The following is a 13,587-nucleotide window of genomic DNA, read 5'->3' as shown; positions in this document are numbered from 1 at the left end:
TGGTGGCGGTTGTACAATAATAGCACCAAATCCGAGGTCAGCCCTCTGCGGCTGTCTCCGATTCCTCGAGACTTCCTTCGACCTGAGAGGAACAAGTAAACCTTTTTGTTCTCGTCCGCTGTGTTTCCGTTCGCTCTTGACCTTTCGAGACTCGATATCGTTACCGGCAACTGCCGAGTCGAGGCCGCCCTCATTTTAAGAATGAAAAAACCTTGGCCTTGGATTTCTGCACCATCCTGTCGAAGCTGAGCCTCATCTTGAAGGTGTCGCGCTAAACAGTATTTTATTTTGCCTTCATCACAAAGGGATTGGGCTACAGAATTCAGTTCATTTGGTTTTCAAGAGTTTACGGGCTGAGTAAACTAAATTGATGTCAGAAGTTTTTCTGAGCAGGATATCTGTCATATCTGTGGAAACGACTGTACGTTGTCTTCGGGTTGGGGCTAATACCAGCCAAGTTAAATCCTAACGCAACCCGGTATCACGTCAAAACGTGGAATAGACACGCTTTGGCTTGTCAAGGCGTGACAGTTACACATTTTCCTGTATTAGACAAAAATTGACCTTACTGTGTGGTTCACAGGAAAATTAAACATATGGCTAAAACATGAGGTCGGGGTCAGGAAAACAAAGAAACGACTCAACAAAACCATTGTCACCTCCTGGATTCGAACCTCATCATCTCACACGGCAGTCTGTGACTGATGTCCTTTGTTGCCTCTGCTGCAGGATCATTGTCGCATGATTCCCCCCGGTGTCACGTAACATTCACGTACGTGTAAGTTTCATGTTTTAAAAACATGTAACCGTCACGCCCTAGACAAGCCCAAGCGTGGCTATTTCACGCTTTGCCGTGATACCGGGTTACATAACGCCAAAGCGTTACAATTTTAGACAATCTCAATGTTCTTAGAACTTTAAGGCAGTTTGTGTTTGGCCCGATATTTCCCCATGACAACGCCCTCGAACACAAAGCCCCTCACCAACCTCATTAATGCTCAGCAAAGAGGCTGAATTGGAGCAAATTCCTGCAGCCACATTCCAATAAATTGTCAAAGAAGAGTTTTAGCTATTATACCAGCAGATGCTATGCTCGTGTTCTCTGGAATTCGATTTCCAACAAATCACACTTGGGACCGTTCTGCCAGCATAATGCAATAGATTCATCCAGATTTTGCTTAACTGTGGACTTTTGGTCAGCAAAATGCCAAAACAAAACTCAAAAGCAAGATAACCTTTGGTCCAGAGAAACTACTCTGACTGATATCAGATTACATATTTTTTAAGATCTGTTTTAGTTTTTGTGGAACTAATGATTCAAAGTTTTAGTTAAATAAAGAAACAGACCATAATGATCTGTATGTTGTCTCAGTATTCCTGTCTGCTGAGTTTTAGCTGGTTCATGCAGGCTGTGGATATAACCACATTGTTATCTGATTTATATCAGAAACTAACCAAGCTATTTTGGGGAGTTTAACATTTTATGCCCAAAACTTTTATGACATTGCAGAAAAAAACTGTCAGCAGTTCGAATAGTTGGCTGTTAGTCTATAAACTTGTCAGAACAGTATGAGAATTTGTGTGTGAGGACCATTACGGTGGTTATATTTCTGCAACCATATCAAACTGACGGAGGAGGGGATGTGCCAGCCTCTGGGTTACTGCCTAAACGAGGGTATATGCGGGGTGCAAAGGATGGTTTCAAATTCTGAATTGAAATTTGATGGCCCTGCTGCAGTTTCAAAATTCAGACCTCATTGTGTTTCCTCTTTTACAAGTCAAATTCAGTTGCCTCCCACATTCAAATTTGACCCACGGGATTGCTTCTTGCTTACTTTAGCGCTCCGAGCTAATTTCAGGCATAAACACTAACAGTGCCTTCACCCCCCCTTCCCACCAACCCCCCACCCCCGAAAGATACAAAATATGAGCGTACTCATAGAGCTGCAGTTACGTCCAGTAACCGCACAGTCAACAACTTCCTTAAAGTTATGCCGCCTTTGTCGTCATGGCAACAATAAACGCAGCCAAGTCCGCCAGTTGCATCGACTCATTCACCCGACCTGCCTCCTCCTGACCAGAACAACTCACATTATGTAAATGTTATCTGAACCAGACGGTCGTTACTTATTCGACCACTAGAGGTCGCTTAACTGAAAAGTAATACGCTGCTTGCACAAAAAGACCTATGGGGTCGTTTTGTGGAGGCACACAGTCTCTCATTTCCTTTGTTTCACTACTTCTCTGTGTCTCGTAGTGATTTTTATTTATTTTTTTATCCTAACTTGCCCCCGTTTCACTTGTCCACATTCGCGATAAAAAGAAATTAAACTTGACGATACTCCATTTGATTTCTCCCTCTGGACTTTCTGTAAAACTCTGGCTTCTGAAAAAAAACACCTTGGACTTAGCGGTTGGTGGTTTGGTTGGGGGGAGGGGGGGCTGCAGTGTTTTATAAATCATGCATGCTATGATCGGAAATATACCCCGGCCTTGTTTTGCAGAAGATAACAAGCCTCGTAGCAAGATTGAGTTCAGGGAAATTGTACCGCCGATACTCCACGAAGGCTGCGCCAAAAAAATAAAAGCACCGTCTCTTATGCTGATTGCTGAAGAAGGGGCATTTATTTTTGGAGAGAGTCGTCTGTTTTATTCAGGGTTTTAAGTCTTCTCCGTCTCGCTCTTTCTCTCTCTGCTTTGTGAGTTCAGTGTATTCAATCTGTACTTCTGGCAGCCGTTAACCTGACAGGAAACATATCGTCGGTTCCTGGTGCGAGAGGCAACAAACTGAAGTTCTGCTCCATCTGTAAGAATCACAGGACCACATCCTGCCCTTTCTCTGATGCATCTCACCTTTTCTGTATTGAATTTCTCGCTGAATGGATGCTGAGAGACTGACAGAGGAGGTTGCCGTCTTGTACTCCGTGGGATCAGGGAAGATAGAAAAAACACGGCTACAAAACTGACAGATACGACTTTAGTTTGCTCTGATGCTCGCAAAAGACGACTGCTCTGTTTTTTTTTTGTATCAGGTGAGTCGAGGGTGGCGATGTCTCGTTTCAAACAGGACACCTCCCTATGGACTTCACAATATTTAATAATTTTCTCAGTATTTATGATCTCTGGAAAATTCTGCAACCATAGCTATGCTGGTAACAGAGCAACATCATATGTTTGTACGGATGATGTTATTATGTTAAAAGTGACAAACCCCACTGAGATTTATTGCCCAAGTCTGAAGTGTCCCACTGCACTGAGCGTTTTACCGTCTTTCAGCTCATTCTTTTGGTTTTGTGGGCTTGAAATGTCACAGTATCGGCTCACTCTCGCTGCTCTTATCGTTGTCATTCAGGCTGCTATTTAGAGTGAAGCCCTAAAAACATTCACTGCGTGTATACGGCTGGTGGACAAAGTTAGTGAAGAGCTGCTGAACGTAGCATTTAGCAACGCAGCTCAAAATGAGAAGCAAAAAGAGTAAAAGGAGAGTCAAATGTTGGACTTAAATTCATCAGCTAATGTTTACACCATCAACCTAAAAGATGTCAATGTGAAACAGCTTGTTTTCACTGTCCCAACAAGCCCTTTAGCCTGCCAGAGTGTTAGTTCGTAGGTTGGACCAGACCGATGGCAGAGGGCTCTGCGAGAGAGCATCCGAGCCAAGGAGTTATGTTTCCTCTGGTGGTGGAGCCCGGGGTGCTCTGCAAGATGGCCAAGAGGAACAACAAGGAAAAAAACCAAAGTAGCAAGCCATCATGATGTCAGCCATTGGTTTGTGTTGGTTTGTGTTGCATTTTGGCCACCAAACTGGCCATTTTTTGAATGAGTTGAAACGCAGATGGCCAGAACTTATGCAGTGAATGAACCGGGCTCAGTCTCCTTGTTGAACTGCAGTTTACTTCCAACTCAGCGTACGTCAGCTATAAACTAGAATTACAGACAAGCGGTTTTATGCCTCCGCAAGCTGTAGTTTACATTCATATCTGTCCAAACCCAGATAGATATTAAACTCACATTGACCTTTAACCTCCAACCTTTAAACAATTTATTGCTGATCCAAAGTGAACATTTGTGACAAATTTGGTTTTGCAATGATTTTCTTTTCATATAAGTTTCAACAACAAGAAAAGCAAGTCAACCCAGCCTAAATTACAAGTGCCTCAGTCAAACATTAGAGTTGTTACTAAAGAGACAACGTGTATCAAACTCTTTAAAAAAAAAAAAAAGCTACACTGGAAAAAATGGGTACAGTTAATCTTCAGGAGCTTAAAAGACATGAAAGTCCCTTCATAAATGTAGAATTAATCTTTTTTGAGGCTTTGGATGCAAAATTACTACAGTTACTATAGTTTTGTAATCGACCAAGTTTTCACGCTGTTATTTCAAGGCAAAGAATTTCAGATTTAACGTGCAGAGGCCTAAATCCATAAATCCAGGCTCTCTTGAAGTAAATGTTATATGAAGGCTTTGACCCCAAAAGATAATGGCCAAACAGTGTCAGTACAACTCCTCAGAGACCAGCACTTGACCTAAACTACCCAATCAAACCTCAGTGGTCTGAGCATCCCCATTTTCCCCGGGTTCATAGCTGCTGAATTAACCTCCCCTGACCTGAATCATGAAGTTTATTTGCTGAGTGCAGCAATCTGAAGGCAGCTGAACAAACACGGAGACACTGATGCAGGTGGATGTTTGGTTTGGCCTTTTCGGCAAAGAACATATTTTGTGAGGAGGTGGTAAACAAATATAAAAATTAATAATTCATACCCACTGTAGAATATCTAATTTATATGGACAAATAACGCTTACCTAGAATCCACAGACCTGGGCGGTGGGTAAATACTCCTGAAGTGTTCGATCCGTCATCTCCACACACCTCCAGCCCGCCTGAATAAAAGCAGAAATGTACTTTTCAGGAGTGTGGCTCACAAAGAAGAAATGGCGTCATTGATTTCTCCCACCTGCCACAGAGGAATGGGGGGTCGGGGGGGACTGAAAAGCAGAAAGCTCGCAGTGACACCTGGAGAATGATTAACCGGTTCACCATTACATAGGTCACAACATATAAACAGAAGGAGATTGGGTTGATTTTTATTCTGACTCACCAGATGTAGGACGTTGGTGTAAACCTGCCGTTGGCCGACTGTGTCAGGCGACATTTCCCTTCTCTTCAAGAACTGCGTGTTACCGGTTTCAAAATACCAGTTGCAACAGGAAACAACACCACCAACAGCCTCCGAGCACCAACCTACACACCCAAAATGGAAAGATTTGGATCACGCAATGAGGCCCGCTTCGGTTCTTTTTGCTTTTTTGCTGGAATTTATCCATTTTAATGTTCCTGTTTGCAAAAGACTATTTTGCAACGGCACCATTGCGTTTCAGCCATGACAGTTGTGCTTGGTTTAAAGAAATAAAATTTGCCCTTGTAGCATGGTGGTATTACGGTGTGACCGGGCCATTCTCCAGCAAGGTCGCGGTAGGTCTGGGTAAGTGAGGCCAGTTAGATTTTAAGGAGCGGTTTGTAAGATTTAGTGGCATCTAGCGTTGAGGTCGTAGACTGACACTATCCCCTCATCTCACCCCTTCCCTCCCAAGGATGTAAGAGAATCTACAAAGGCTGTGAACCTCACGTAAAACCTGAAAAGCCGGTGTTTGGTTTGTCTCTTGATGGTTACTGGTAAAACCGCCGACATCATATAAAAGTGTTCGTAGCTTCTGGGTCTGAAAAACGAGGCAGATGCAGAAGTGCCTGAAGCTGCAATACCAGCGAGTGCCACTAGAGGTCGGCTCCAAAAAGCCTCCGGCTCCATAGACTCCCATTCAACTTCTCTCATCAAATCCAAAGTGAATAAAATGTGTCCATCAGTTATCTCGGTGTTGTTAGCTAAAGTCACTCCTTCTTATTAGTTTTCTGGAGGTCCATCTGAAAATAATCCCTCATTCATTAGAAAAGAGGATGAAAAAAAACAACTGTTTTGCAAGGCGTGTCTGTTTGATTGACAGGCCTGTGGTGCAGTCAGGTCACAGCCATCGGTGGGCGGGACGTAGTATCGTCGGGTTTCCAATCAGATCGAGTCAGCTCGTCCAAATATGGTCACTTCCTGCTCCAAACTGCTCCGAAGTAGCAAAGACGGCGGCGGACAAAATCCGAACTCGTGGCTTCGTAACGACCGTTCACAAACAAACGGGTGATGTCGCTGCTGGTTGCCGCTTGGGTGCAACACGGTACGCAAAGGCCTTGTTCAGTACAGAAAACAGCGGATTTATACACTAATGAAAACACAATTTTCAATGATTTTCCATTCCTACCAAATAGATCCTCTTAAATCTCACACACTCAACCTTTAAACAGCCGTCTGTGGCTCACTGAGCAGGAAGTAAAAATAGAAACTACTCAGTGATCTGTTGAACGGATGTCGGAAAAAAACACTCTCGATGCGGATTGGCCTTAAATGTCAGTGATTCAGGATACAGTAACAACAGCCGCTCATTCATGTAGGACACAAATCAAATCATTTCTTTTCTGCCACTGAAGATTGGACATCGCGGCCAAATGATCCGGACGTGTTGCAAAGAGGAGCTGAAACTATGAGAGCAGAGCAGCAGGTCGGCCGGACAGCATCGGTTAAACCACACCACACATCTTCCCATTTAATCTGCTGAGCAACTCAAGGAGTGGAGCTGAATCTCACTTGTGCGAAACTTAACTTGTTCTCTGTATTGATAAGCGTTGCGTAAGGAGTTTGTTAGTCACTCTTAGTTCGTCATTTTTCTGCTTTAATTATGTCGAGTTGTTATGATTTACACGCGCAGGACTGTTTTTGCTCTTCTGCTTTTGACCGAGTCTTCTTTCATTGCGCTTAGACTGTAAATTTGATGAAGTTAGGGTGTTGTGTGATGCAACAATAAGACAAGTCATATTATGTTTGTTTGTTTGTTCTTTTGAGCTGAAGCGTAAACAGCAAGGGGTTCGTGGATCAATGAGTGAATGAGACAATAGAACCGACTGCCTTTTTTGATTGATGTGACAGGAGATCTGCGAGTCTAAACCAAGCAAACCTTAATTCCACCTCGGTCGGGTTTAAAGGCGCAGTAAGAGTTTCGCAACCTCAACACTGATTAAAATGCATCTGCCAGGGGGGCTGATGGAGTTCATAATCAGTTACGGTGATTCAGAAGGTGCCTCACATGTGAGCAGGCTTTAAATCTGCAGAGCAGAACTTTTTTTCTCCCGCTACTGCAGGTGAACATAAATACTAAAACCCGGTCCAAATATGCTTACATCATTGACTCTGTTATGACCTGACTGTTGTGTCTGTAAACGGCATCACAACCCCCGTGAAATAAATAACCTTTGGAAAGTATAGAAGAGCCCACAGAATGGATATAAAAGAGTTTGTAGCTTCTGCGTCTGAAAAATGGTTCTGATCCAGAAGTGTCTTCAGCTGCAGTACCAGCGAGTGCCACTAGAGGTCGGCTCCAAAAAGCCTCCGGCTCCATAGACTCCCATTCAACTTCTCTCATCAAATCCAAAGTGAATAAAATGTGTCCATCAGTTATCTCGGTGTTGTTAGCTAAAATCACTCCTTCTTCTTAGTTTTCTGGAGGTCCATCTGAAAATAATCCCTCATTCATTAGAAAAGAAGATTCAAGAAGACCTGTTTTTGGGGGGCGTGTCTGTTTGATTGACAGGCCTGTGGTGCAGTCAGGTTACAGCTATCGGTGGGCGGGACGTAGTATCGTCAGTTTTCCAATCAAATCGGTCAGATCCACCGCTGGCTCCTCCCCCAGCTCGTCCAAATATGGTCACTTCCTGCTCCAAACTGCTCCGAACTAGCAAAGATGGCGACAGACAAAATCCGAACAGGAGGCTTCATAACGGCCGTTCAACAAACCGACGGGTGACGTCGCTGCTGGTTGCCGTTTTTAAGAGCAACAAGATTGAATTATTAAATCATTAGTCAAGTTAGCATCGTGCTAAAATGGAATTTAGCCAGTTTGGATCATCTGGTGTGCATGCTCTGTTTACAGATGATGAAAGACTGTTCCACTTATAAAGTCCATTTATAAATACATACAATAAAACAATCTGCTAAAAAGTGTAATTCTAAAGTTAAAAATCACGACTGAGCAATATTATTTCTCTTCTTTATGCATTTCTGTTTGATAATTAAAGTTCAATCAAATTAAATGAATTTAACCTCTTTTTCATAAAACATCCAAGATGTTACGTAGGCTTAAAGCAAAATGCCGATACGAGCAGAAGACTGATGAGAAAGCGTGATAATAATGGCACTGATCTATGATCACACACATAATCAGCACAGATCAGACGTTTATCTGACACGTGTATCAAAGTCAGCCGCTAATCTCACTACATCACCTTGTTGAAGCCGCATTGCAGGAAGGAATTTTTTAACTGGAATTAATGAGGAAATTTAATCCCCATTTGGAGTATGCTAATTTGTCAAAATCTGTACCATTGCTCCACATTTTGGGGATAAATCCTGAGCTCAGCCTCGAGGTGAGACCTTGAGTTTTCAAAATGTTCTCATCTCCACGCAACGTTGATGTTCAGCGCTCACTGAACTCATGTTTTCATATTTAATTAGAATTAAAAATGCAGGAAACTCTCGTCGGAGTCCGACATCGACTGGTTGAAGCCGAATCCGTCGACCGCAGAGGAACAACTGCTTGAATTTAATTAAAAACGAACTTTTAATCAAACTCCTCGTCGTACCTGTTGATGCCATAATTTGTCGCGCTTTCAGAAGACTTGAGTTTTTAAGCGATTTTTCTCAGAGGCCAATTTTAAACCTTATTTGTTTACGGCAGTTTTGCATGTGTTTTTTTGCTCTGGACAAACGCAGCAGAGTGAAATTAGAGCCAGAAATCACTTCAAAGTTGAAATGACTCCACGGCTGGCAGGCGTCACGTTCAACGAACGCACGTCCATTGATGATTTGTTTTTGCAATAAAATGACTGCCAGTCCTTCGGCAATTACTGCAGTTGGTTTTTTTTCATTCGTCCTGTTGGGAGGATTTCTGGGCTGCAGCATCCAGTCTGTCTCCCCGCTGACTTAAAAACAACAAAAAAAAGTGTTTACTGAAGGCTGTAACTTTAAGAATTAAAGATTAGTTATGTTGTTATTTAAAAAGGTTTGACTCTTCAAACGAGAAATGTTCACAGAGGCTAACGTTAGCTTCTTCACGCTAAGCATACTGTTTTTCTTGAATGCTTGAAGACAGATGCCGATGTTTTTTAAATGATCCCTTTTATCCTGTGTATTTATCATTTGAATTTTTTTTTTTTTTTTTTTCCAGGCAGCTGTGCACGGCGGTACCGACACAATAATAAAAAAAAAAGTAGCTTCTCTTTGAACAAAAATGTTTGACGTGACAGTAATGTGTTTTTTGATCCCGTGCCGAGAGTTCAGGTAATAATAAAAAATAAGAAATAATTTTCTGCCGTGATATCGAGAAATGTGTATGTTTGATCATTTTGATGCCGACTATACCGACATTTTCCATTCGCAACATCACCAATCAATTGATTCCTTCCAAATCAACCAAACGATCAAAACAAATCTGCGAGCGAGAGCAGAGAGTGAGGAAGGCCGGCTTCACGCTCTTCCTCAGCTGGCCACCAATCAAGAGTTTCAGCACTGATTTGTTGTAATAAACCGAAGAGGAGCTGCGTCACAACGAGCCTCGTGAGGCTGAACAAAAGAAGAAAAAAAGGACATCAAGAAGAATCCAATATTTTTCTCCCATGTTGTTGGTGTGGAGAGCAGCTCGGTATAATTAAGGTCAAATTATTGACAGGAGAAGAGTCGCAGATCCGAATATTGATCCGACAGATTATTTGGGGAGCAATGACTGCAGAAGGTAACGATTCCTCGAGGAATGCAGGTCAGAGTTGATTCTGGAAGTAATGCAAGCAGAGTTATGGATTTATCTAAGTAGTGGACTATTGAGTCCTCTGAGCAACGCAGCTCAGAGTATCGAGTCTAATGGGAGGCATTAGGAGACCAAAGGGAAAAAAAGATAATGACTCGGGCGCATTTCTTCAACAGGTGATTGAAGGTGATGGTAAACATCAAAATTACATCTCTCTGAGTACGTGTGCGGTGTTTGTTTGAGCTCCATGGTAACCAAGCAGACGAGCAGAGTACGATGTTGTTATTATTTATGCAGCAGGAGGAGAGACGAGCAGAAAACATGCGGCCGGGTCTCCTTTGTGTTAATACGTCGAAAGTGGCCGAAATGAATGATCATGAATAACAATGCGGACGTGTGTCGGTGCACCTATTTGTAAATGAATGTGTGTGTGTGTTTATGCATGTGTCTTTGTGTGTTTGTACGGTACCGTGCTCGGGCTTTGTTATTTGGAGTGTGAGGCTTCTTGTAAACAAAAAAAACAAAAATCGAATTTAAATTACAAAATGGATGTTGTTATATAGGTGAATATGTAAAGTATGAATTAGTCCTCAGTGGGACCGACCACCCAAAAAGCTGCTTCGCTGCATCAGCTGTTTATCTGTTCAAACGTAGCCGGGTTATATGACATCAGTGTTTACTAAGTCGGGATTTATGCATCGTGTCACTCAAAGTACTTCATAAGCAGTCAGTTGTTATTGTTAAATGTTAGGTAGCTGAACTGTTAAAACATATTCTGTTGCTTGTAAAATGACCTGCTTAGGAGGAGAAACAAACATAACGTGAAATATCGGACCTCACACCGGACTGAACTCCTTAGTGATCATTTATATTGACCAAAATAAGAAGAATTACAAAAGTCCAATAACTTTAAGACTATTTGACCAATTAATGCCGGTTAAAGTTACATAATCTTGAAATCAGGAATACCACTAATGCATGTGTAAATAAATGTTAAAAGAGGAATAAAATAAAGTAAATTTAGTTTAGTCATGCCGTAGTGACTGTCTATATGATAACTTAATTTGGACAGCACCACGCGTGTTCCCTAGCAACCATTTTACAAGTTTTCTTCGACCTTACTAGGAAAGAAATCGCTAAAGTTTTAATGAGAAAATCCAATTTGATATATGACTGGTTTGAAACCAGCTTTCTTTTTGTTGGTTTCCCGTCTCAGATTAGAGCGAGTCATGTCGTGGTCACGGTCAAGGAAATCCTATTGTCCTCACAAGTGACAGAAACACGTGTGAATGTGTGTTTCGCTTGTTTGTTTGTTTTTCAGGAAAACTGTCTGAATGCAAATAACATCCAAACAGCAGCTCGAAAATGACTAAATGACTTTTTCGCCGCGTTGTGGTTGCCCGTCCGTCCACTCACAGCCCTCGCGCCGATGTACCCAGATTTGTTTTTCGCTCGCTGGTCACCGCGGCAACCGGTGAGATGTTTTCGGTCTCGGTCTCTTCTTCCAAATTACCGCCTCGCAGTATGACCAAAAAAATATGCGCCTCGGTTAAACATGAAAACACAGTGAGCAGACAGATGGACGGAGGCACCTGCGAGTGGTAATCAGGTCCCCGTCGTGCCGTCGTTTGTAATGTTGTCCCTCGAGGCTTTCCGTACGGTGTCGTATGAAATGAAGCCTTTTCCAACTCGTGATGTCGCCGATGAATTCGGCACCGCCGCCGTCACGTGTGCGACATTATGAGGAGGTGGAACAGTCGTCTACTTCCAGTTGAGTTTGTAAACGTGAGACTGGTTTACAGAAGGCCGGTTCGGAGGTGATTCACCGAGGAGAATCGCAGCACATCAAACTGCACGACTCGAGCTTTCCGACGACGTCGCCGCCTCGTCCGTGTGACTCTGAAAGCGTCGCCTCAAATTTAAATGAAACGTGAAAGCCAGTGGAGGCGTGTCTTAAAGTGCAATGCCGCTGAAGGCCACTAGGGGCTGGCTCAAAACAACCTCTGGCTAAAAATAAACTCAAATTCAAAAGGTGTCAACTTCTCTCATGAGAAAAACAAAAAGTCAATCCAGTATTTCCAGAGACGGTGAACTACAAGCTAGAGATGCTCAGCTGATATGGCTGATAATCAAATGATTATTATTATTCCTTTCAAATACAAATATCGTATCTCCATCAAAGTAAAAAACGTATTTTTAAGGTCCATATTCATGTATGTAAGAACGCATCATTTATACAGATCTTTTGTCACGCCGGTGTTGAAGGTGCGATCAACACTCACGAACACGAAACTAATCAGATGCATCGTGACGTGATCCGGATGTTTGTTTGTTTTTAAACGGATGAATCTCACGTCTCTAAAAGGTAACCAGATCTTCCCTGAGTTGTGATTTTGAACATTTCTTTGCTGTCTGTGTTGTTTTCCAGGTCGGCTGGTGGGAGAACGGTCACCTGCGTCTGCGTTACCATCCCCTGTCTCGTTACGGCTCCTTCCTGAAGCCCCTGGACGACGCCCAGCACCTCCGCGTGGTCACGCTGGAGGAGAGGCCCTTCGTCATCGTGGAGCCCGCCGACCCCGGCACCAGCTCCTGCATCCGGGACTCCGTTCCCTGCCGCATGCCCGTCAACTCCAGGTAACGCGCCGCCGGTTCGGTTCCCAGCGGTGCGCGAATTCGCTCTCGTAATGGAAAAAACGTTTTAGTTAGTGCGATATCCGTTTCCATGGCAACACACGGGGCGGAGGGGTGGGGGGGGGGGGCACGGCTAACGGCTGGAAAAACAAGCATGTCACGCCAGTAGACTCTTTGTAGTCCGTTTTATTGCTTTCCAGAGATGGTTTCTCAAACTGAATAAATACAGAACATAGAAACACTAAACTGCTCAGCGAGCTCAGTCTGGTTGGAACAAAGATATCTGATGAACAAAGATATCTGATGAACAAAGATATCCATGGACTCACGTGTTTTTAAGATTTTAGCACCGTGTCGTGTGTTTAAAACCAAACCGTCCGTGTTATATCACAGATTATTTTCAATTAAATTCAAATTATAAATCGCCATTGAGATATATTCCCGATGATATTTTCTGGTGTGCTGTGATGCTGATTTGAGCACGGTCCAAATGTTCAGTTGACCAATCAGATTTCTGGGTCAGAACTACTTGTATAATTATATTTGTCAAATACACCCAAATTATGACAAATGTATTATCGACCAATCCTGCATATTACAGCCGCAAATATTCTAATCCTGAAAACACTGAGTAATATTCACATATTAAGGTTATTTCAGGTCAGATTTGCAAAATAAAACGCCTTCCTACACATATGGTCAAATTATTCTTTGAAAATACTTCTTCAAACTGGCACATTAGCGAACCTCTCGCTGTTACAAAACTGTTTTTCAAGACAAAGTGCCCATTATGGTTATTAAAGCAAAATTCCACTCGCACACTTCCAGTGGTGAAAAGTCGATTTTCTGGTAGTTCAATTTGATTCTTTCTGAGGATAATGAGCAGTTTGAATTTTTTTTTTCTTTAAGGTGTTAGAAAAATAAAAACAACTGCAGTGAAAATAACGTAAAATGAAGATTATAATGTTTTTTTCCGTAACACTTCAAAGAACAGACCCAACCGGTTTTATAACAGGAGTCGGTTAAGTGTTTTCTAACCTTAATGCGCTTTTTTTT

At 42.6% G+C, this 13,587-nt stretch overlaps 1 protein-coding gene across 1 annotated transcript in view; it reads left to right on the top strand.

Moving 5' to 3' along the window:
- The window catches only part of grin2da (glutamate receptor, ionotropic, N-methyl D-aspartate 2D, a), a 111,198-nt gene that overhangs the window by 46,754 nt on the left and 50,857 nt on the right, over positions 1-13,587 (top strand). The window contains exon 7 of the mRNA XM_069168646.1: positions 12,329-12,534. Coding sequence (XP_069024747.1) covers positions 12,329-12,534 — 206 coding nt within the window. The remainder of the gene's footprint in view (positions 1-12,328; positions 12,535-13,587) is intronic.

This window comes from Embiotoca jacksoni, unplaced genomic scaffold (assembly GCF_022577435.1).
Source record: "Embiotoca jacksoni isolate LCO1_2020_lvr unplaced genomic scaffold, fEmbJac1.0.p SCAF_41, whole genome shotgun sequence".
Classification (NCBI taxonomy): Eukaryota; Metazoa; Chordata; class Actinopteri; family Embiotocidae; genus Embiotoca; species Embiotoca jacksoni.
Note: the sequence above shows the minus strand (reverse complement) of the source record. Positions and strands in the feature narration are given on the sequence as shown.